Source organism: Penicillium pulvis (genome assembly GCF_028828015.1).
Source record: "Penicillium pulvis strain IBT 33274 chromosome Unknown contig_23_segment0_segment0, whole genome shotgun sequence".
In the NCBI taxonomy this organism is placed as follows: Eukaryota; Fungi; Ascomycota; class Eurotiomycetes; order Eurotiales; family Aspergillaceae; genus Penicillium; species Penicillium pulvis.
Genome location: NW_026643075.1, coordinates 909,863 through 929,055, shown reverse-complemented (window position 1 = coordinate 929,055; position 19,193 = coordinate 909,863). Strand labels below are relative to the sequence as shown.

Below are 19,193 nucleotides of genomic sequence, written 5' to 3'. Positions count from 1 at the left end.
CGGATTTGTATCAAGCCGATTGTGTATGTGTTGGAACCGAGCCTACTCTGATGCCCAAAGTTTCGGACACTGTGGTTAAGAGGACTGCATTGGCCGTGGATGGTGCATCGATGATAACGTCAGCACCGAAGAGGGAGTTGTTTCCATTTTGGTAGACGCATTTATCCGAATTAGATCTCATTCGTATATTCCCACTTGATCTGTATGAAGACGTAATCTATCGCCATGTACTATTTTTCAATTTAAAAATACTGTTTTGCACCATGTATGCCCACCAGCAGGCGCTGAAGTTTAGCGGGGGTGCAAGCGGAAGAAACCGATCCATGTTTAAACCAAGTATAAGTATCGGCTGGCCGGCTCGTCAAACAGTCACCTGTCCTTCCCTCTTCAAATCCTCAACATGTCTAGAATCCCACCATTCGACTCCAACTCGTTTTTTTCGAAGCCAGACACAAGTCACGCCAGCAAGGCGGCTGAGCATCAGGAAACCACAGATGCATGGGTCCATAACACTAAGCCACCCCTTTTCTGGGAATTTATCTCCGCGCACCCAATATCCCTCAAATTGGAAAACATGAAAGCCGCGCTTAGCGCCGGCGCTGATCCAAATGAGATGGACCACGAGCGTGATCCACGCCGCAGTCTCGGTCGGCCTCTTCATTGCGCTATGGGGGACTGGGGCGACCCTGTCCATGTGAAAGAAAACATCCCAGCAATCAAGCTACTGCTCGAACATGGTGCTGATCCCCGCCTGCCGGGTCCAGAGGTCAAGCCTGCATCTTTAGGGCTGCAATCGCCCTTGGAATATGCAAGGCGACTAGCGATGCGCGAGTGGCGGGGGAAGGGCGAACTCTTGGATTGCGGGTATTATGCAGAAGCTTATCGCGTTATGAAAGAGGCTGCTGATGATCTAGATTGTAAGTGAGTGCTGGTGACTTTAATGTCTGCTTCTGTTGCTGATATTCTGTCAAAGGGCGCGATGCACCGACGAAAGGAGGGGTTGTGGACTCGGTACTCGGTATCTTTGGCGTTCGGTAGATGCTTTGTCCTAAGAGAAAGAGCGACGTGTTTCAAGTTCCGAAAACATCACACCATGCATCTTTAGTTAATCATTTTAGGGAACTTTTGCTTCTAGCATTAAAATCTTGTAACAGGGCCGCTAGTTGCCTGACTGATAGCCAGGTGTTTTGTGCCTATGATAACCCTCACTTAACCTGAATAACCAGATCAACCTCAACATAACCCCAAGGTTATCTTTGATGGTGCCTTAGAAATATTCAGTCCTAGCAGCATATTGTTGGTAAAGTCAAAGGCCGTCATACTTTCATACTATAAAATCGAGAGATAGAAAGAGCCGATAGATTCAAATTCTACTCCAAAGGCTTCATGATTGGCGTATCTCTACAGAGACTGCAATCAAGACCTGAAAATAAAGGCCCATTGCGTTAGAGTGCTTTAAGCATGCAATAAAGATAACTGCGATTTCAGAGCTTCATGATATAGTGTCAAAAGCTAAATTCCGCCGGTCTAAATGATGTCAATCGACCAGTTTCCAACGAAGGGATAAGGCTTTCATTAGGTCAGTGTGGTGATATGGTTGAGATCTTTGCAAACCGGGTAAGAGAGGTGATAAAGGGGTGAGGGCCCTCATCTAGGGGGCAATTGCAGACATCGGTCGCTTTTCCGCAACGAACTCATAATTGAATATAACCCCACGGAAGCATAGAAGAGCGGTTTGCAGTAAGCGGGAAAAGTATGGAATCTGGAGTTTTTGACTGTGTATTAAAGAAATATAACGGGCTAGTAGTACCCGCGAATCCTACTATTTACGCGTTAGTACGCACGTGACTAAACAAACACCAAATACAGCAAGCCCCTCATATCATTGAGCTCAATAAAAACAGTTTGTGTCCTTAGCTAGTTCAATTTAAGCTCGAAGTTTATGCGCGGAAAAGGCATCTAGAACGCGGGATCCGAAAACGGTATCCGAAAGCGGCACCGCCTCGAGGATGAGAAGTAGACAAAATCAGGTGAAATGTTAAGTGACATAATAATAAATATTAAGCAAAGCTAGACAATGGTGTTTGTAAAATCACGGCAGTTAATATATTATTTCCTTTCGATGTTCTTGACTATATGGAATGATTCTCGTTCGTTTGTAGCGAGGACCGCCTTTAGCCCTTCCGCTGCCGGTGCCCGTGACTGGGATCAATCCCGGCTAGGTTTCTATGAAGCACTTTCTGCGAAAAGTCTCCTCAAAGGAGATTCGAAACCGGTACAGTATTCGGATCCTCATACTTGTTTCTCATAACTTACCAAAACCAGCTTTAAAACTAATGTACCTAAGTCGTAGATTTGTGAGTTGCCGGATGCGGCCTCAACACATGTGCGCTGGGCACACTCTCTTCCACTATTCGACAACCTGAACTTCAAATTGACTCACTGGAATCTTCGCGCCTCAATATTTTCTTCCCTCTCTCTGCATAGTGGTCATGCAATAATTTGCATGATCTTGCTTGTGGTTGCCCAAAGGCCAAAAGCGACTCATTCTACCTATTGCCAGGGCAATTACGAAATCTTTCGATTTGCAAGTCACACATCCCAAGCAACAGGTCAATTTGCGCATGATGTTAGTTTTGAAGATGCAGTTCCCCAAGGTAGATAACTAACCATCATTATTAGGATATCTATCACGCATTTTAGACCGCTGCGCGCGTTATTTATTGTAGTCGGCCTGCTACTATGCATAGTGAGTCAAACGTTTTCCTCAGCTTAAGACAATTCGGATGCTAATAATGTTTGTTCAGGTAATATTGAGTCCTGCCGAGCGTCGTTCCTCATGGCGACAATCCATTATCTACCCAGGTGGCATTGATGGAATGGAAAGACAACAAACCAAGACATCCATTGAATCATCCACCTATCAAGCAACAGCAGAGAAAATCCACAGGATCCTGCCTGGTTGGCATTCATCTACGAAACCGAAAAAGATTGTCATGGTGACTGGAAGCACTGGCACAGATCGCATGTTAGGAATACCGCACATCAAGGACATGATCTATGAGAACCGGAAAACATATGCTGAAATCCACGGACTCGAGTTCATGTGGGCGAACATGACGAGTTACAATTTACCCGACGGTTCTCCGATCTACTGGAACAAGATTCCCATCTTGAAAGAAGCGTTCGTGCGCTTTCCCGATGCCGAGTGGATTTGGTGGATGGACATGGACATTATTATCATGAACACGTCACTCAGCATCTACGATCATGTCCTTTCACCGAAAGGAATGGCACGTAATGTTCTCCTCAACGAATCCATCCATACTGCTGGCGGTGGCGATCTTGGCCAGAGTACCCCATCGACATACAAACACGAAGATATCAACTTCGTCATCTCCAAAGATGCTTGGGGTATGGTCGTTGGGAACTTTCTTATGCGCCGCGGCACATGGAGCGATTGGTTGCTGGATTTGTGGATCGAGCCCCTGTACATTGCTCAAGGCTGGACATTTCCTGAGAATGATGCATGGACGCACATGTGGAAGCACCACAAAATAGTCCAGGAACACTCGGTCTGCATGAATCAGCGTTCTATGAATGCGTACCCGGATTACAATCTTCTTGGGGAACATTGGACACAAGGTGACCATATAGTTCATTTTGCGGGCTGTGGTGATCACCCAATTTGTGAAACAGAATGGAATAAGTATTGGGACATGCGTGAGAAACCTGAAGTGCCTGCCTCTGTTCAGAGCAAGCTGCGAGATGGTACTGCTGAAATCGAGGATGTCCAGGGAGGAGTGGGACTTCCGGGTGATTTCTGATCCTCGGAGACGTGAGATAATTATGCGTGGGTAGACTTGGGTTATATAAAGGCGTATCTAATATATAAGGACGATAATGCCATGAAAACGTGTATGGACTTTCCTTTTGAGTGAGAATTTCACACTTCAGCTTATTCAACCTTGGAGATTTATGCTGTATGATTACTGGGGCACAAAGTGCATGTTTGGTGATCCTGGAATGTTGACGCGGCTGGGCAACTCTGACGTCATCTAGGCATCCAAGTGTGGCATAAATTAGTTTAAATGTGAGAAATGTTAATTCATATTGACAAATCAGGCCATAGGAGTTTATTGATATACACTGATTACATTTCATTGATCTTCTGCTCTGTGATTATGTAAAATGTGGACGCAGTAAACATTACCGCAACCGGTAACTACAGAAAGATGATGGACGAATTAAGATTGGATGCTTTCGGAAAACAACTCAAGACCGGAGGGTCTTGTTGGTCTATTCAAAAACCTAACATGGAGCGCACCTGCTTTAGAACTCAGTCTCCTCATGATCTGTCTACCTAGCCGCATAGTCCAAGATGTCTCCTAAGAAGAGATCTGATAACTGGATCGATGTGAGTATCCCTGTTTAAGCCTTATATGAGTGACTAACAGAGAACCAGGGTCTTCGTGGAATTGCAGCGCTTATAGTCGTGACCTATCACCTTTGCTCCGCCTTTGCGAACTGGTTGAATTCACCAGCACTTACGGAGAATGGCGTAGTATACCTTTTCCAGCAACCCTTTTTGCGACTGATAGTTGCCGGCCGGTTTTCAGTCTCTCTATTTTTCCTCATCACCGGATATGTGAACTCTGTCCAATCAATTAAACATATTCGCAATGGAGAGCAAAGTGGTGTCCTCGCAAAACTCTCTACGAATACGATTATTCGGGCCGCAAGACTCATCGTACCAACAAATATGGCGCTTTTGGGGATATGGCTTGTCTGTCAGCTGAATGGCTTTCGATTCGCATGCTCGGTTGACGCGCCCTGGATTAGGGTGGTTGCTAGCGCCGCACCGCCAGGTCCCACCTTTCATGATGCGATTATAGGCCTATTTCGGAACTGGGTGATGTTTTGGCAAAACGGTGTATCGCCCTATGATCCTACATATTGGACAATCCCTTTCTTCTTGAAAGCGTCTATGCTGGTCTACCTGACTCTATTGGCAACTACATTCACCACTCGGAGATTTACTAAATTGCTTCTTATTTCTCTTTACTGTTATGCCTGGTTGGGCGGCGAAGGTGAGTTTCCCTAATAATATACATTGAACTACATCTAATGATAACAGCTCTCATGGAGATGCCTACCTACGCTGGAATATTCCTAGCTGTGTTGAACGCTGATTACGGTTCCCAAGCCACCTCGATTGTACCCGCACCGATCTCGGCCATGATGATTCTGAGTGGTCTTTTCTTCGCTTCATATCCCGATGAAAACTCATCATGGGCGTCATGGAGCCGTGCCCTAGACTTAATGGGTCAATATATTGTCCCCACTGGCGGCGACGTCAATCGATATATCAACTCTCTCGGAACAACCCTTTTCGTCTATGGCATGTTCTTCTCTCGTGATGGCCGTCGAATCCTCGCGCACCCGTTCATGAACTTCCTTGGCCGTATCTCATTTCCTATATACCTCCTTCATGATACACTTATCCGCACCGTTTTATCGTGGGTGATATATGGAAAGTGTCTTTTTGAGAAGGCGCCCGTGGACAAAGAAGGGAAACCTATGTATTATCAGAGGGGTGGATTCACGACATTTGCCGTTGCTATACCATTGTTCTACATCACGCTGGTATATGTCGCTTACCTGTGGACACTACATGTGGACCCTGTATGCGAGAGACTGATATCCTGGCTGCGCAAGAAAGCATTTGGTGAGAATGATAGCGAAAAGGATGGGCTTGAGGCTGTCGGGGAAGGCATACTAGGTGGATATTTGAAATCTTGATAGCCCGGGCTTGTATATAGGCTTAGGAGTTCGCAAAAGGAATGAAAGAGGATGATGGGAGAACCTGATCTTTTCAAAGACTGCCTAGGTATAGCATGGCATGAAATTTGGAGAATGTAAATAGTATATAGTAGGACGCAACAAGATTAATTTTAGAGAGAGGAAGACACTGGGAAACCTCTTTTAGAGCCCCTTATACTAGCTTCTAGTAGCGGATAATAGATATACAAATAAGTATCGCTCATGGTATCTTATGTATGTCATGTAATCAGAAACCGTAATGCGGAAATCTCGCCGGCCAGAATGAGCGGCAACGTAGCCCCTCCGGCGTACGAGCCCGCTGCATGGGATCTGAACCACTCAATTATCTCAGTGGGAAGTCCGTTTGAAGTATTTCCAAAACAGCCTGAATGTCGGCATCGTGGGAAAAGAATCGCTTCAAGTAGATACGAATAGCTTGGCCCTCTAGTAGTAGCCGCCGCGACATCCACCAAATCCCCAATTGATACAACTTCGCATACCAAAGAGCCAGGGCCAACAGCATACGAGGATCCTTTTCTTCTAGCAGTCCCTTGACCTCCGAGGAAATGCCACTAACAAATGAGACAAATCTCAGAATGGTCACGTATACGGGACAATTCACAAAAACCACTTGGGCAACCTGCACGCCGACAGTGTAGTGTGGGTCTATGCTATCATCCTGTGGACTGTCATGATTGGCGAGATTGAAGAGACGAATGAAAGCCGGCGGGATATCATTCAAAATAGTATTGTTGTTGTTATAGGGGGTTGTGAGCATTACGGGGGCGCGCATGGAAGCCAAGGCCATAGAGACGGGATCTGGGCGGTATGATTGGGTGACTTTCCATATCTGCTCTTTGCCACTGTTCATACGTAACCAGTTTAAATCTGACGATGATGTGGGCTTGAGTGGCCACGCTTCCTGTGAAGTCCTAGCTTCGATATGACAGAAAGATATAGTCCAGAGGATAGCTGCCGTACTAAGCAAAGCAACTCGTGAGGCAGATGTCTCCTCTCCATGGAATTGCCGTAATTTCGACAGCCGATCGTTGAACAACACTGTGGCTCGATGCCAGTGATAATATTCTGCCAGTACGAGGTGTGGGTAATATTGCAGATTGTCCGTCATCGATAAATGCCGGTCATGCATCAGGGTCAGGGTGGTTATCACGTGCATCAAGAATGGGTGCTGGTAGAACATGCATTTTAGCAGCGGCTCAACTCAACTGCCACAGGAAACGTAAGTTTACCGATGATGCCAACATAGTCACCTCATTCTGATAGATTTCCAGCCGCTTGCCGATGCTAACAGTGGGCGCAGTCCGAACTTGAAACTTGGCAAGAATTTGGTCGCTCGGCTGCGTCCAGTACGATGGCTCGAGAGGCAAAACGGGAGTCATGATGTTTTCCATCGGAGGCCGGAGAGTAGAGACTGTCCGATCATAGCTGCAAGTTACACCGTAGGCGATGCACCGTTCGCACGCTGGTGTCTTCTCGTCACACTGGGGCGAAGTCAGGGCTCGGAAACAAGGAAATCACTTAGATGGCGTACTTTGACACTGCGAAGCTTGCAATTGGTACAGCCTCGTCGAGACTTTCTATGGGGCTGGATTTTACGACGTTTTTCCATATTCGATTACCGCGAAAATGGCGTGATGTGTCCTGGAAGCTCTCGAGACGTGATAAGAACGCATGCTTACAGTTCACGCTAACCTTGACTCGGATTCACTGGCCCCACTTTCCCGGTTTATCCTTTGCGCTAACCCCCATTCGGATTCAATGCTTACCCTTAATCCCGAATGCCGCTTAGATTTGATGATAAAAAGCTCCAGCTCTGGGTATAAATACTAATCATAACTTTGAGTCTACGGCTTTTCATCTCTTACATATTCTAGTTATCACCCCATAGAGGCGCCATGGACGTCAACACTTCCGCCTCCTCAAAGACGCGCATTATGTTCCAGAACCACGCCGCATGGCTCACGGGTAACAAAGTTCACCCCCTCCAGGTGAAGCCAGCACCTTACACTAGTCCGCTCGAGGGCCAAATTGTCATCCGAAATTACTCCACTGCCGTCAACATCGTCGACGGGAGACTGCAGGATCTCGGAACATCTATGATGTACAAATGGATCGGATATCCTTGCATCTTAGGATCCGATGTGGCAGGAGAAGTAGTCGAGGTTGGTCCGCAAGTGACACGTTTCAAAGTCGGAGACCGCGTCGTCGGCCATGCTGTCGGCAAAGATGAAAAGCGCAACAACAGTGCCGAAGGAGCCTTCCAACTCTATGTCGTGCTTCTGGACCATATGTCATCACCCATTCCGGACCACATGTCGTATGAAAACGCCTGTGTGCTTCCATTGGGTACTTCCACGGCTGCTTGTGGTCTGTTTGTACCAGAACAGCTTGGACTTCAGCTACCTTCCGTCAATTCCAAGCCGAAGGGCGAAACCGTACTGATTTGGGGAGGCTCTACTAGTGTGGGGAGCAGTGCTATCCAACTTGCTGTGCGCGCAGGCTACGAAGTCTTTACAACGTCATCTCCACACAATTTCAATTACGTGAGGAAGCTCGGCGCCGCAAAAGTCTTCAATTACAAGAGCAAGACAGTCGTGGATGACATGGTGACCGCCCTCAAGGGGAAACAAGTGGCCGGTGCAATTTCCATGGCCCATGAAGGAACTAAGCGATGCATGGATATACTGGCTCGTTGCGATGGGAAAAGATTCGTTTCCCTAGCCGCTTATCCGGTTCCTGACAAGCTCTCGGCGCATTTTCCAATCTTGCAAACCATGCTCTTGTACATTACTGGAAATTTGGTCTATTGGTTCAAGTCCAAGACTATGGGCGTTGACTACAACTTGATTTTCGCAACATCTTTGGTTGAGAATGGAGTCGGCAAGGCTATCTATGGAGACTATCTACCTCAGGCTCTGGAAGATGGCAAATTATTGGCATCGCCAGAGCCAGTTGTAGTAGGAAATGGACTGGAAAGTATTCAAGCCGCCTTAAATTATCATAAGACTAAGGTATCTGCCAAAAAGGTCGTTGTGTCTTTGAAAGACTGAGGGGGCACTGAAGAGACACGATGGTGTCAAATGCTTGTCTATTGCGAGCCTTGTTTGCCAATACTTCTTACGTTTATGTTACTGTTCTAGAAATTAGTGGGGATTAATGTCGAGATCAACGTTTAATTTATTGTTCATTCACTGTAGATTGTCTTCTCCGAACTATTGGTTCCCGAAATCAGGAAGACGATGGAAGCTACGACGCAATTGAAATTTGTATTATTCAGGTGTGATCGCCATCCCTATATTGTATATCTAGCATGTGGCACCAAACCCTGAATAAAGCAAGGCAGCTTCTGGAACACAATGGACAGCACCATCTTAGCGGAAAGGTGGGTCCTTTGCCGCCCCAACGTTCAGCCCCTTCACACCTCCGTTTTGCATTAATACCCTATTTAACACTTTAAGAAACTCTATTAAATGGGGTATGCCCATACAATCTATATAAACGATCCCGAGGTGAGTATAACATCCATATTACTCTTGTAGCTAAATAAAAACAACATACATTGCCCATGATCCGGGACTGTAGCTTACATAACCTCCCCGCAGACCTCAACGCCAACCTCCTCGATAGACTTTCACCCGTAAAACACTCCTATCCGCTTGGACTCGGTCCGTTTCAAGGTCAGTGCATCTCGTATTACACTACCTGCGATAATCAACCACCGCGTAATATCGTTCATTCACCATACCTAAACCCCTCAAACCCTCAAACCCCCGATCACTCTTCAAGCTTCCCCCTTACTCTCCCCGCATGGGGGGGTCCGACCACTATGCACACCCCACACGTGCTAGTTTATACAATGAAACATAAATCGCAAACTTATACAACCCGCTAACAAGGCACTGGACTGCAGCAGCAACAGACCTACGTGACTCGCGAATATCTAATGGATGGAGTCAGCTCCTGAGGAGGCCCGACCGGCGGACTCCCGCCCTTCTCCGCACGATGATATCACCCCCAGCACTACGGAACAACATGACTCCAATCACAGCTCCCACCCCAGCCCACACGCTGATGATCCGATAGATGGCCCCACAGATGACACGAGATCTCCGTCGCAGACATCAGGACACTCAAGAGCCGTTTCTGGTGTCGTCCCTCCATACTGGCAACGGCATGACCGCACTATCTCCCGCGCATCACAGACCTCACTTGCCCGGTCAGCGATGATCACGTTGGAGGATCATACGGCTGATCCGGAATGCGAAACGAGTAGAGGCTTGTGGGCGCAAAGTGTCTTGATTGAGGATCATGTTGTTGTGCAGGGGAAGACGGGGGTGGGAGCTTATGTTGTATGGAATTGCAGGATCCAGACATTGGATGTGAGTTTGAAGGCCAGAGTACGGATGACTTTGTCGTATGCTAATTCGTTTCTGACAGGGAGGTCCAATGGTTGTTCGTATGAGGTATTCTGAGTTTGACGATCTGCGACAACGGCTTGTTTCTTCTTTCCCGCATGCGAAGAGTGCTCTACCTGCTCTTCCTCCGAAGAGCGTATTTTGTATGTCTACTGAATGTCTTTCCCAGGAGAGTTGCGGCTAATGATGATAGACAAATTCCGGCCCAGTTTTCTAGAACAGCGGCGAGTTGGCCTGGAATATTTCCTCAAGTAAGTCCTCCAGAATGCCCCTTTTGATCCTGACTAATCACTTCCAGTTGTGTGCTTTTGAATCCCGAGTTCTCAAGCTCACCTGTCGTCAAAGACTTCCTCTTTGGTCGACTTTCTTAGTTATCTAATACCTCGGTTCATGGATAAGTCCGTGTATAGTATGTCATGATTTAGAGCGTACTGTCTTTACGTTGGAGTTTGGAGCCAGAACTCCTTGCATAGGAACATTGCGGAAATGAATACAGAATTTTCCAACCCCGGTTTCTTCGTGTTCCTTCCTGACTAGATTGAGCATGTGGTGGAGGTTGGCATGGCAAAAAGCAAGACAGATTTGTTTGGCTTTGGAAAAAACACTGGAGACAAGAAAAGCTTGGAAGCTCAATCAGTTGGAGTGTGAAAATGCGATCTGACAAAAGAAAGGTAAAAGACAAAGAACGTTAGGTCTGGACAACCGAAGCCTTGGACCCATCGTACAACAAACAATAACACCCGTGATATGATACAACAATTCAATGCCCGATATGATACAGCAATAGTGAAACCGCGAACAAGTTCTGTGGTCTGAATGAACCTCGAGATAGCTTTGACAGAGAGTGCTTATAAATTTGAATGAAACAGGGTCACCCATTCACAGCCACAGAAGGTTGCTGATCAATAGCATCAATCGGGGCCTCCGAGGAAGAGGACGACGGCTTTGGGAATTTTGACTTGCGATCGATCAGCATGGTCCGTAGATCAGTCCAAATCATCTTTCGCAAGCTAATATTAGCCATGTGCATCATGGCGAGCAAATGTCTTGGCCCTGGCACACCATCCGGAAAAACCAGATACAATGCGGAATCCTGCGTGGAATCAGGCCGAAACTTATCATGGTAGGCCTTCTTGCCATGAATCGGAAGACGCAGGAAAGTGTGGCCGTATAAGTCTCGTGTCAGACCATCCAGTGGCCTTCGCATGCCGCGTACATCCTCAGGTAGTAAGGTCTGGGCAGGCTCAAAGCCAAAGCCCAGATAAGAGACATCGGCACGGTTAAGCAGGGCCATGGCGGCGACGATGAGCAAATCACTAATTCCTTTTGGACTGCCCGGAGCAGCAATGCATGGGTCGACATGATAGCCACTGCAGCCCAGACGTCGCAGGGCAGCAAAGCCATTAACTCGTCCGTCCGATCCACGACTATATACGAATGTCATGAGATTGGGCAGCGCAAAGGGGTCGTATACTGTGATAAATGCCTGCGGGCCGTTGGAGTCGTTGCGCTCGGCGCGCCAAGCATCATAAAGGGCGACAAGGTCTGATTGGAGCTGGGCATCTGTGCCATGGATCGCTGGAACATACAGACCTAAGCTCACGCCTCCCTTTTGGGGATTGAGCAACTGTCGGTTTTGTACGGCTATTCGTTTCCCGCTTCGTTCGAGAAGTACATCGTTGGTCTGGGGATTTAGTACACGCTCAGTGCCGAAGCGGATGGTGGTCCATTTCTCTGGTTGGGCTTCGACGTAATCTCGAACGAAGGATTCACTCGCTCCCATAAAGGCTATTCCCCAATGATGGCGGGCTCGATATACTGCGAACTCGGCGAGCAGATTCCTGATTGCGACTGGATTTGGGTCGCAAAGAGGGTCTCCACCTACAATCACCACCCGGTTTTGAACCTTAAACGACAATGCTGCCGTCCGGGCACTGTTCACGAAGAACCGGTAGCTATGGTCCAACATACCCATGTGAGCTACCCGACCATATTGTGCTGTCAATCGTTGGATGGCAGTCATCGTAGAGAAATCTTCCAAACAGAAAATGTCTCCCTGGTCACGGTTCTTGTTGGCCCGGGGCGGCTCACTTTTGGATTCGGTACGGCTGATCCCGGTAGACGATGCAGAGATTGAGATGTCCAGGGCATGATCACGCGTATCAGGGTCATCCAGACTTGTTGCAGGTGTACTTTCGACGTGACTTTCAACTGCAGTCAATGCGCGACTGCTGCTGACCGAGCTGGCGTCGGAAATCGGTGCTGCATGGAGGCTGGTGCGCAAATGGTCGACGACGGATACATTGGGGGTCTCCAACCGATGGTCCAGACTAGGAATATAGAATTGGTCGACTAACGCGTCACCCAGCTCGTCGAGAAGGACTGATTTCTTGGGTTTTGTACCGCTATCCAGGCTCTTGGCTTTGCGAACACGTCGAGGTCGTTTCTTCTTCTCAGGGGTGGAGGATATGGGGGCGATAGATTGCATGGAATCAGACATGGTGATAATGATGGGTGGTACAGGTCTGTCAGGGAATGAAGATTGTGAGAGCATTGTATCAATGACAAGGATGCGAGTTTGAGGAGAGTGAAGAGGAAAAAGGGACAGATTTGACAGAAAAATGAAGAAATTGAAATGGAATACGCAAAGGAAGAAGTTAAAATTGGAAAGCACAGCCCTAGACTTTTACAGGGCATGACACCTCCAGCGTCGAACCTTCCGTCTCTACGTTTGCATGTCCTACAGTACTATGGATCCCCCCATGTCTAGACCCAAAACCATTCACTTTTGTTCCATGGAGGCAGACCTAACTTACTCAGCCTTGTGTTTTATTTTTGTCCATTGCAACCATATAATGTAGCTTCGGGAATAAACAAATGACCCAATCGCGATGCGTGCCAAAGGGTAGAATATAAAAGAAAACCCTGACGGCAGGGCTGAAGTGGGGCGACCCAAAATATACGAGAAGGCAGCCATTATTTCTGCAGAGGAATCTATGGGAATATCCCTCATACCCCTATTACAGGTGATACATTAGGTAATACATGGAATATCGGAATAAAGTCAAAATGCTGGTGCCTGAGATACGCGAAGAAAGAAAATGACGCCATTAGTACGCCTAGATTGGGATTAACGTTTTGGTCAAGCATCAAAGTGGGGCGCTTGGCACTTCTCAGGGCCTTTTCCTGTTTCGAGATTCCGAGATTCCGCAGTCAAGAGCCCTGAAAATCATTGAGGCTGTGGCTGACCGGTTATATCCGCCGATGGTCCGGTCCTTACACTAGCGTGAAGGCTACACAGTAAGACGATGCTGACTTTTAGTTGCTGCCTAGTATAGACAATAACATCGGGTTCCCCGGGTTCCGAGGTCCACATAGTTCTTAAGTTGCACTCACCATGGTTGACACAAGCTACCAGACTTCGGGGTCAAAGTATACCGAGGGTATAACCTTAAGCATAAGTCTAAACACATATACAATCGCTCAGTTAAGCTACCGTTACCATCAAACGAGAAGAATATCATATTTGAATTTTTGGTTATACATATGACCCCATTCCGAGTGGACGGACTTTCCTGTACAATATGTAGGGAAGCAGTTGCCTATGAACTACTATTCTTGGACATCAGATGAGCTCTCAAATAATGACCGAGCCTGCTAGCGCGTGACCGGGCGCTTGTCTAAATTTGAAAGGGGTTTGATTTGAGTCCGCGGGTCCACTTTAGGAATGATTTGCGATATACATAGCAAAGTTTGGCAAGCTTTATTTTGGACAAATTCCCCATCTTAGAAAAAATGTAAATTTAGCTTAGACATGCTCACTTCTGAATGCATCTGAGCCCTGGAGAATTCCTGCGGTTTGTTGCAAGCTTCAGCCACACCCAAACGTGCAACTCTCGATACCAAGTAACTTGGCTATTCATACCGATCGCAAGGCATCCGCCACAGCCACAGCAACCGCCTCTTGCGGCGCAGTCCAGGCAAAAGACGCGATGTAGGCACAACATTGAATTTGACCGTTGAAAATTAGACCTCTCGAAAAGCCTTCTGTCGGAGGGTGATCTGGCCTTACCATGAGATGTATTGATATGTATTAACCAGATACATGATTGATTCATATCATCTGTGCCGTTCGATCTGATATAACGTATCATCTATCATTGTCTGACTTGCAAAGCAACTTCTAGTCAGTTCCTGAAGCCTTGTTATTGGCCCATGTATTTCACTGACCAATGGACAGGTCCTATTTTCGCTCAAACAAAAGCATCATGAAGCTGCTTCCCATCATTGCCAAGCTTTTCACCGCGTCCGCTACTGCAAAATGCACCCTTGGTCAAGACTGCCGCACCAATAAAGGTTGTGATGAGAATTGTGTAGGAGGCAAATGGAGCGTCGTGATTGAGGCAGGTGACACAAGGATGGTCTGCGATCCTAGCACTCTTGATTCTACTCGTTACGTTACAGCAGCTTGCCTCGGTGAAAACGGTTCAGACAAGTTCGCCAAAAATGGAAAGTCAGTTTGCGACATCATGGCAGGAGTATTTTGTAGTGGCTATTGCTCTTTGAAAACCTCAGCATCAAAGGGAGAGGATCTGACCACCCGCTTCCAGGAGCTGTGCACCAAAAAGAAGACTCGGATGGACATGTATATGATGCCATTGTCAATTTATATTCCACAAAGGAACAGGCCGTGAATCGTGACGGCGACTGTGATGTTTCTGTCTTCTTCTAGTCTGCAGCAGTCAACTGAGGGTTGGTGGCGGCTTTGGAAGAACTATTCTTCTTATTGTGACCAAGAAAGAAAGATTCTTACAACCTGTTGGCTCCATCCTATCTCTTCTGATTTCCTTTTTCGGTTCCTTTGCATGATTTGTCTCTGAAAAGCTTCTATGAATAATTCGAAAACAGGATTATGGAGACATGGAAAGGTATTTGAAAATATTTCAATGATTTAAAATAAGCTATGTCCAAACTGTATTAGCGCATTTTTTTACAGGCTTGCAGAAGGATTCTTGAGACGTAAAGTGGTAAGACTGATTTTAGGTTATAGTGATTTAGTACATCTCGCGGTCGGAGATAGGAGATACCGGGACTGTGGAGCTACATGCCGCAGAGCGCGTTTCCAGCCTTGGAAGGTCCAAGATCACATTTAGCTACGGGACTAGAAACCGAGATCCAGGACGTTGGAAGACTACTACGTACCTGCATCGGTTATCTACATCGTGCCATGGAGGTAAGGACTTGATTAGGAAATAATCAGCAGCGTAGATTGGAGGTAGAAGCATGGGCATAACAAACACACTGATTGGCTAATTAAGCTTCGGGCCAAGGCCGCGTTGTGGAGCCTTGGCAGGCGTGATTGGCCAGTTCTGCGGTTAGTCTCCGCAAACCGCCAGGGACATCCATAATAAGCTCCGCCATCTTTCGACCGACGAATCTGCGAAGTGCTAATTCAGTTTGACGAAGTTACGCCGCGTCCCGGATGTCATAAGCGAGCCAGCATTCCCCACCAATTGCCCGGTTTTTGTAAGCGGGGCTTGCACAATTCTCCGCAACCTATAATCATCCATCGCTGAGACATGTGAAGAGATTCTCCATCTGTCATTTGCCTTGCAAGAAGAACGAGCTAACGAGATCTCGACGGGTCGCCCGGCTAGACGCGACCTCGTGGCATGCGGACGTTGCCCGGCATGAAGGTATAAAATGCGATTGATTCGTCCACAAAGGAAATGATTCTCGTACTCCAGCCCAGTCCCTTCTCTACCTTGCAGGTCCATCTCAATCATGAAGGCCAACACTGTCGTCCCTCTTCTCAGCCTTTCGGGTGCTGCCCTTGGCGCTGCTGTCGCCCCCCGTAGCACCTCCGAGCCCTGGGGCTACAAGTCCGGCTCCAAGGAGTCCATTGCCAACCTGAAGGACAAGATTGAGAATGTTGTTTGGATCTTGCTGGAGAACCGCGGATTCGACAACATCCTCGGTGGTGTTCACAAGGATGGCCTGGACAACGTTGTCAACAATGGTCCTTTCTGGAACCCCCAGCTGGTCAATGAGACCAACAGCAAGAAGTGGTACAGCCAGTACAAGGACTACGACTCCGTTATCCACGACCCTGACCACTCCTTGACTGGTGTTAACTTCGAGATGTACGGCACCTACACTCCCGACAATGAGGCCATTGCCAACGGCACCTTGAAGCCTAGCCTGAAGGGCTTCGTCGAGCGCCAGATGGGTTATTACCCGGCCATCTCCGCTTTGCGTGCCACCGAGGAGGTCATGGGTTACTACTCTGAGGACGAGATCCCCACTCTTGTGGATCTTGTTGATGAGTTTACCACCTTCAACTACTGGCACTCGTGTGTGCCCGGTGTAAGTGATTTCCAAAATTTAGCCCAAGTCTACAAAAACTGACCAGCCCTTCAGCCCACCAACCCCAACCGTCTCTGTGCCGTCTCCGGTACCGCCGACGGTCACGGTGAGAACGATGAGAGCTTCCTTGTCTCTGGTGTTGATACCAGCAGCATCTTCGAGGTCGCCACCGAGAAGGGTATCTCGTGGCGCAACTACGACGGCACCAACGGCGCCTTCCTGCCCGATTCCCTGTTCTTCAACTGGACTGCCCAGAATGCTGAGAGCAACGTCAAGCCCCTGGAGAACTTCTACCAGGATGCCTACCTGGGCCTGCTCCCCCAGCTTTCTTACGTCAACCCCTCCTGTTGTGGCGCCAACACCAACTCCATGCACCCCTCCGGCAACGTCTCGTTCGGTCAGGTCCTCGTGAAGCAGGTCTACGATGCCGTCCGCGCCGGTCCCCAGTGGGACAAGACTCTCATCCTGCTCACCTTCGATGAGACGGGTGGATTCTTCGACCACATTGCTCCCCCTCTTGCCGTCCGCCCCGACAACAAGACTTACACCGAGACTGCCAATAACGGCGAGAGCTACACTTTCAACTTCGACCGTCTTGGTGGACGTATGCCCACCTGGTTGATCTCTCCCTACGCCCCCAAGGGCCACGTTGAGAACTACGGTACCAACCCCGTTACCGGCAAGTCCGAGTCTTACAGTGCTACCTCCGTCCTGAAGACCCTCGGATACCTGTGGGATCTGGAGGACTTCACTCCTCGTGTCGCCCAATCGCCTGCCTTTGACCACCTGATTGGTCCTAAGGCTCGTTCCTCTGCTCCCTCCACTCTGACCAACCCCCACACCTTTGCCCAGGCTGTCTAAGCTTGTGCTTCAGGTGATGAAGGGTGACAGGATGGAAATATGATACATAATTGCTTTATATGATCTCAGATGATGTACGTTATTTGATGAAATTAATTGTGCTTAACGCAAATAATGAAGAGGCTATACACATTTGACGTTATGCGATGCCACTGATAAGAGTATCAAGTACCAGAGAATCGAGTTACTTATGTAGGAAAACATAGAGAACTGAATTTCAACAAGTCATTGATACTCAAATCTACCGACCAGAAAAGCCTTTAACTCACGTACTTTGTCACAAAAGTGGGGCTAAGCCTAACCTCCGAGGCCAAGGTATCCACAAACGTGATAGTAATTGCGATCATCAGCATCCATCAAGCGAGAAGTACTTCTAAATGCTAAGCACCTTAGAAATGGCAACACCATCCTATTCGAAAAGTCAGCATCGCATAGAACCAAAGCCGAGTAAAACATACCATCCGCCCACTATGGCCCTGAAAGGGATGAATTTCCGTCTCATAGACATGACTCGGAACACCCTCCACATTTGCCAAATCAACGCCCACGTCATTAATCCCCTTCTCCTTGATAACCTTAGCCAGATCCAGGTTCTTGAAGTCATCCGAGAACTCATGTGCCTTGAGAGTCTCCTCCTTCTCAGCCTTCGTAGCCTTGAGCCAATCAACATAAGCAATGCCCCGTCCAGCTTCAGGCGATATATTATCCGCAACAATCACGGACTCTTTATTCAGCAGACCCAGTCTCTCAACAAACCACAGATCATACAGGTATCGGTCTTTCCAATGATCCAAGAACAATATCTCAATCTGCTCAATTGAACCATTCTGCACAAGCTGCGCAAGTGCTTCGTGACTGGGCGCAACAATAACAGTAATAATATCCTGCAACCCAGCAAGCTCGATAAGCATCTTTGCGACAGATGCATTGATAGGGTTGATTTCCAGCGAATAGTATTTCTTGCCTCCTGCTTGGCGAAGAGCTTCGCCGAATCTGATGGCAGAGTAACCGACGTACCCACCCATCTCGACCATGGTGGATGGTTTCCTTTCTTGGATTATCTTGTCGATCGTGACGCCCTTTCTGGGGCCGATATTGATCAGACGTTTCTCCTCGGTGTTGAACTTGTCGATTGCATCGAGGACCTTTGAGGGGTTATTTGCGAGTTCATGGAAGTTGGGGAGAGCCCAGATGTATGTTAGGAGGTCGGGTTCGCGGCCTGCCTATAAGAATTATCATTAGGATATCGCCCTATGGTATGTACGGTGGTCAGGTGAGTTACTTACTTCGACACGGGGACGTGGCTCAGTAGAGCCCATTTTGAATTGATAAGAAAAAGAATATGCGAATTTCAAAAGCCGATGGACAATTGCTTGAATAGATCAAGTTGGAACGATCTTGGTCTTTATACACCCCTCTCTCGGAGATGGAGATACGCGATCTCGGGGATAAACCCCGAATTCGATCCACTTGGGTTATTAGCGCCGAGCTCGTGGAACGGAGTCAAGAGTCCCGGGACCGTTGACGTCGATCATGTCATTAATCTGCTATTTGATGTGATTGACCAAACATTATACCAATAGAATGCAAGGGTTATACCGAGCTGCACCCATGCCTGCTCTCCAGCTTGCCAGTCGATAAATGCCTCATATAACAGAAAGATACTAAGAACGCATACAACGAGACTCGAAAGCGATGATAAAATAT

At 47.7% G+C, this 19,193-nt stretch overlaps 10 protein-coding genes across 10 annotated transcripts; 7 read left to right on the top strand and 3 right to left on the bottom strand.

Annotated features, from left to right (window-relative positions):
• Positions 1–400: 400 nt before the first annotated feature.
• N7503_004623 (uncharacterized protein) lies at positions 401–1,038 on the top strand (the record flags this gene model as incomplete). Its single annotated transcript, XM_057064170.1, has 2 exons — positions 401–917; positions 974–1,038. The coding sequence occupies 2 exons, from the start codon at positions 401–403 to the stop codon at positions 1,036–1,038; spliced, it is 582 nt and encodes a 193-aa protein (XP_056921913.1).
• Positions 1,039–2,795: 1,757 nt separating this feature from the next.
• Positions 2,796–3,827, top strand: N7503_004622 (uncharacterized protein; the record flags this gene model as incomplete). The annotated part of the gene is made up of 1 exon (XM_057064169.1): positions 2,796–3,827. One exon carries the CDS (start codon positions 2,796–2,798, stop codon positions 3,825–3,827), a length of 1,032 nt encoding a protein of 343 aa, XP_056921912.1.
• Positions 3,828–4,381: 554 nt separating this feature from the next.
• On the top strand, positions 4,382–5,802 carry N7503_004621 (acyltransferase family protein; the record flags this gene model as incomplete). Its single annotated transcript, XM_057064168.1, has 3 exons — positions 4,382–4,417; positions 4,466–5,090; positions 5,138–5,802. The coding sequence occupies 3 exons, from the start codon at positions 4,382–4,384 to the stop codon at positions 5,800–5,802; spliced, it is 1,326 nt and encodes a 441-aa protein (XP_056921911.1).
• Positions 5,803–6,166: 364 nt separating this feature from the next.
• N7503_004620 (Zn(II)2Cys6 transcription factor domain-containing protein) lies at positions 6,167–7,453 on the bottom strand (the record flags this gene model as incomplete). Its single annotated transcript, XM_057064167.1, has 3 exons — positions 6,167–7,012; positions 7,074–7,325; positions 7,376–7,453. 3 exons carry the CDS (start codon positions 7,451–7,453, stop codon positions 6,167–6,169), a joined length of 1,176 nt encoding a protein of 391 aa, XP_056921910.1.
• Positions 7,454–7,739: 286 nt separating this feature from the next.
• Positions 7,740–8,894, top strand: N7503_004619 (zinc-binding alcohol dehydrogenase family protein; the record flags this gene model as incomplete). The annotated part of the gene is made up of 1 exon (XM_057064166.1): positions 7,740–8,894. The coding sequence occupies one exon, from the start codon at positions 7,740–7,742 to the stop codon at positions 8,892–8,894; it is 1,155 nt and encodes a 384-aa protein (XP_056921909.1).
• An 897-nt stretch (positions 8,895–9,791) lies between these two features.
• On the top strand, positions 9,792–10,630 carry N7503_004618 (PX domain-containing protein YPT35; the record flags this gene model as incomplete). Its single annotated transcript, XM_057064165.1, has 4 exons — positions 9,792–10,223; positions 10,282–10,402; positions 10,453–10,510; positions 10,558–10,630. The coding sequence occupies 4 exons, from the start codon at positions 9,792–9,794 to the stop codon at positions 10,628–10,630; spliced, it is 684 nt and encodes a 227-aa protein (XP_056921908.1).
• A 500-nt stretch (positions 10,631–11,130) lies between these two features.
• On the bottom strand, positions 11,131–12,759 carry ergS (the record flags this gene model as incomplete). The annotated part of the gene is made up of 1 exon (XM_057064164.1): positions 11,131–12,759. One exon carries the CDS (start codon positions 12,757–12,759, stop codon positions 11,131–11,133), a length of 1,629 nt encoding a protein of 542 aa, XP_056921907.1.
• A 1,768-nt stretch (positions 12,760–14,527) lies between these two features.
• Positions 14,528–14,953, top strand: N7503_004616 (uncharacterized protein; the record flags this gene model as incomplete). Its single annotated transcript, XM_057064163.1, has 1 exon — positions 14,528–14,953. One exon carries the CDS (start codon positions 14,528–14,530, stop codon positions 14,951–14,953), a length of 426 nt encoding a protein of 141 aa, XP_056921906.1.
• A 1,090-nt stretch (positions 14,954–16,043) lies between these two features.
• On the top strand, positions 16,044–17,486 carry N7503_004615 (putative phosphatidylglycerol specific phospholipase C; the record flags this gene model as incomplete). The annotated part of the gene is made up of 2 exons (XM_057064162.1): positions 16,044–16,625; positions 16,680–17,486. The coding sequence occupies 2 exons, from the start codon at positions 16,044–16,046 to the stop codon at positions 17,484–17,486; spliced, it is 1,389 nt and encodes a 462-aa protein (XP_056921905.1).
• A 373-nt stretch (positions 17,487–17,859) lies between these two features.
• On the bottom strand, positions 17,860–18,805 carry N7503_004614 (O-methyltransferase; the record flags this gene model as incomplete). The annotated part of the gene is made up of 3 exons (XM_057064161.1): positions 17,860–17,895; positions 17,945–18,709; positions 18,773–18,805. 3 exons carry the CDS (start codon positions 18,803–18,805, stop codon positions 17,860–17,862), a joined length of 834 nt encoding a protein of 277 aa, XP_056921904.1.
• Between the last annotated feature and the right edge of the window lie 388 nt (positions 18,806–19,193).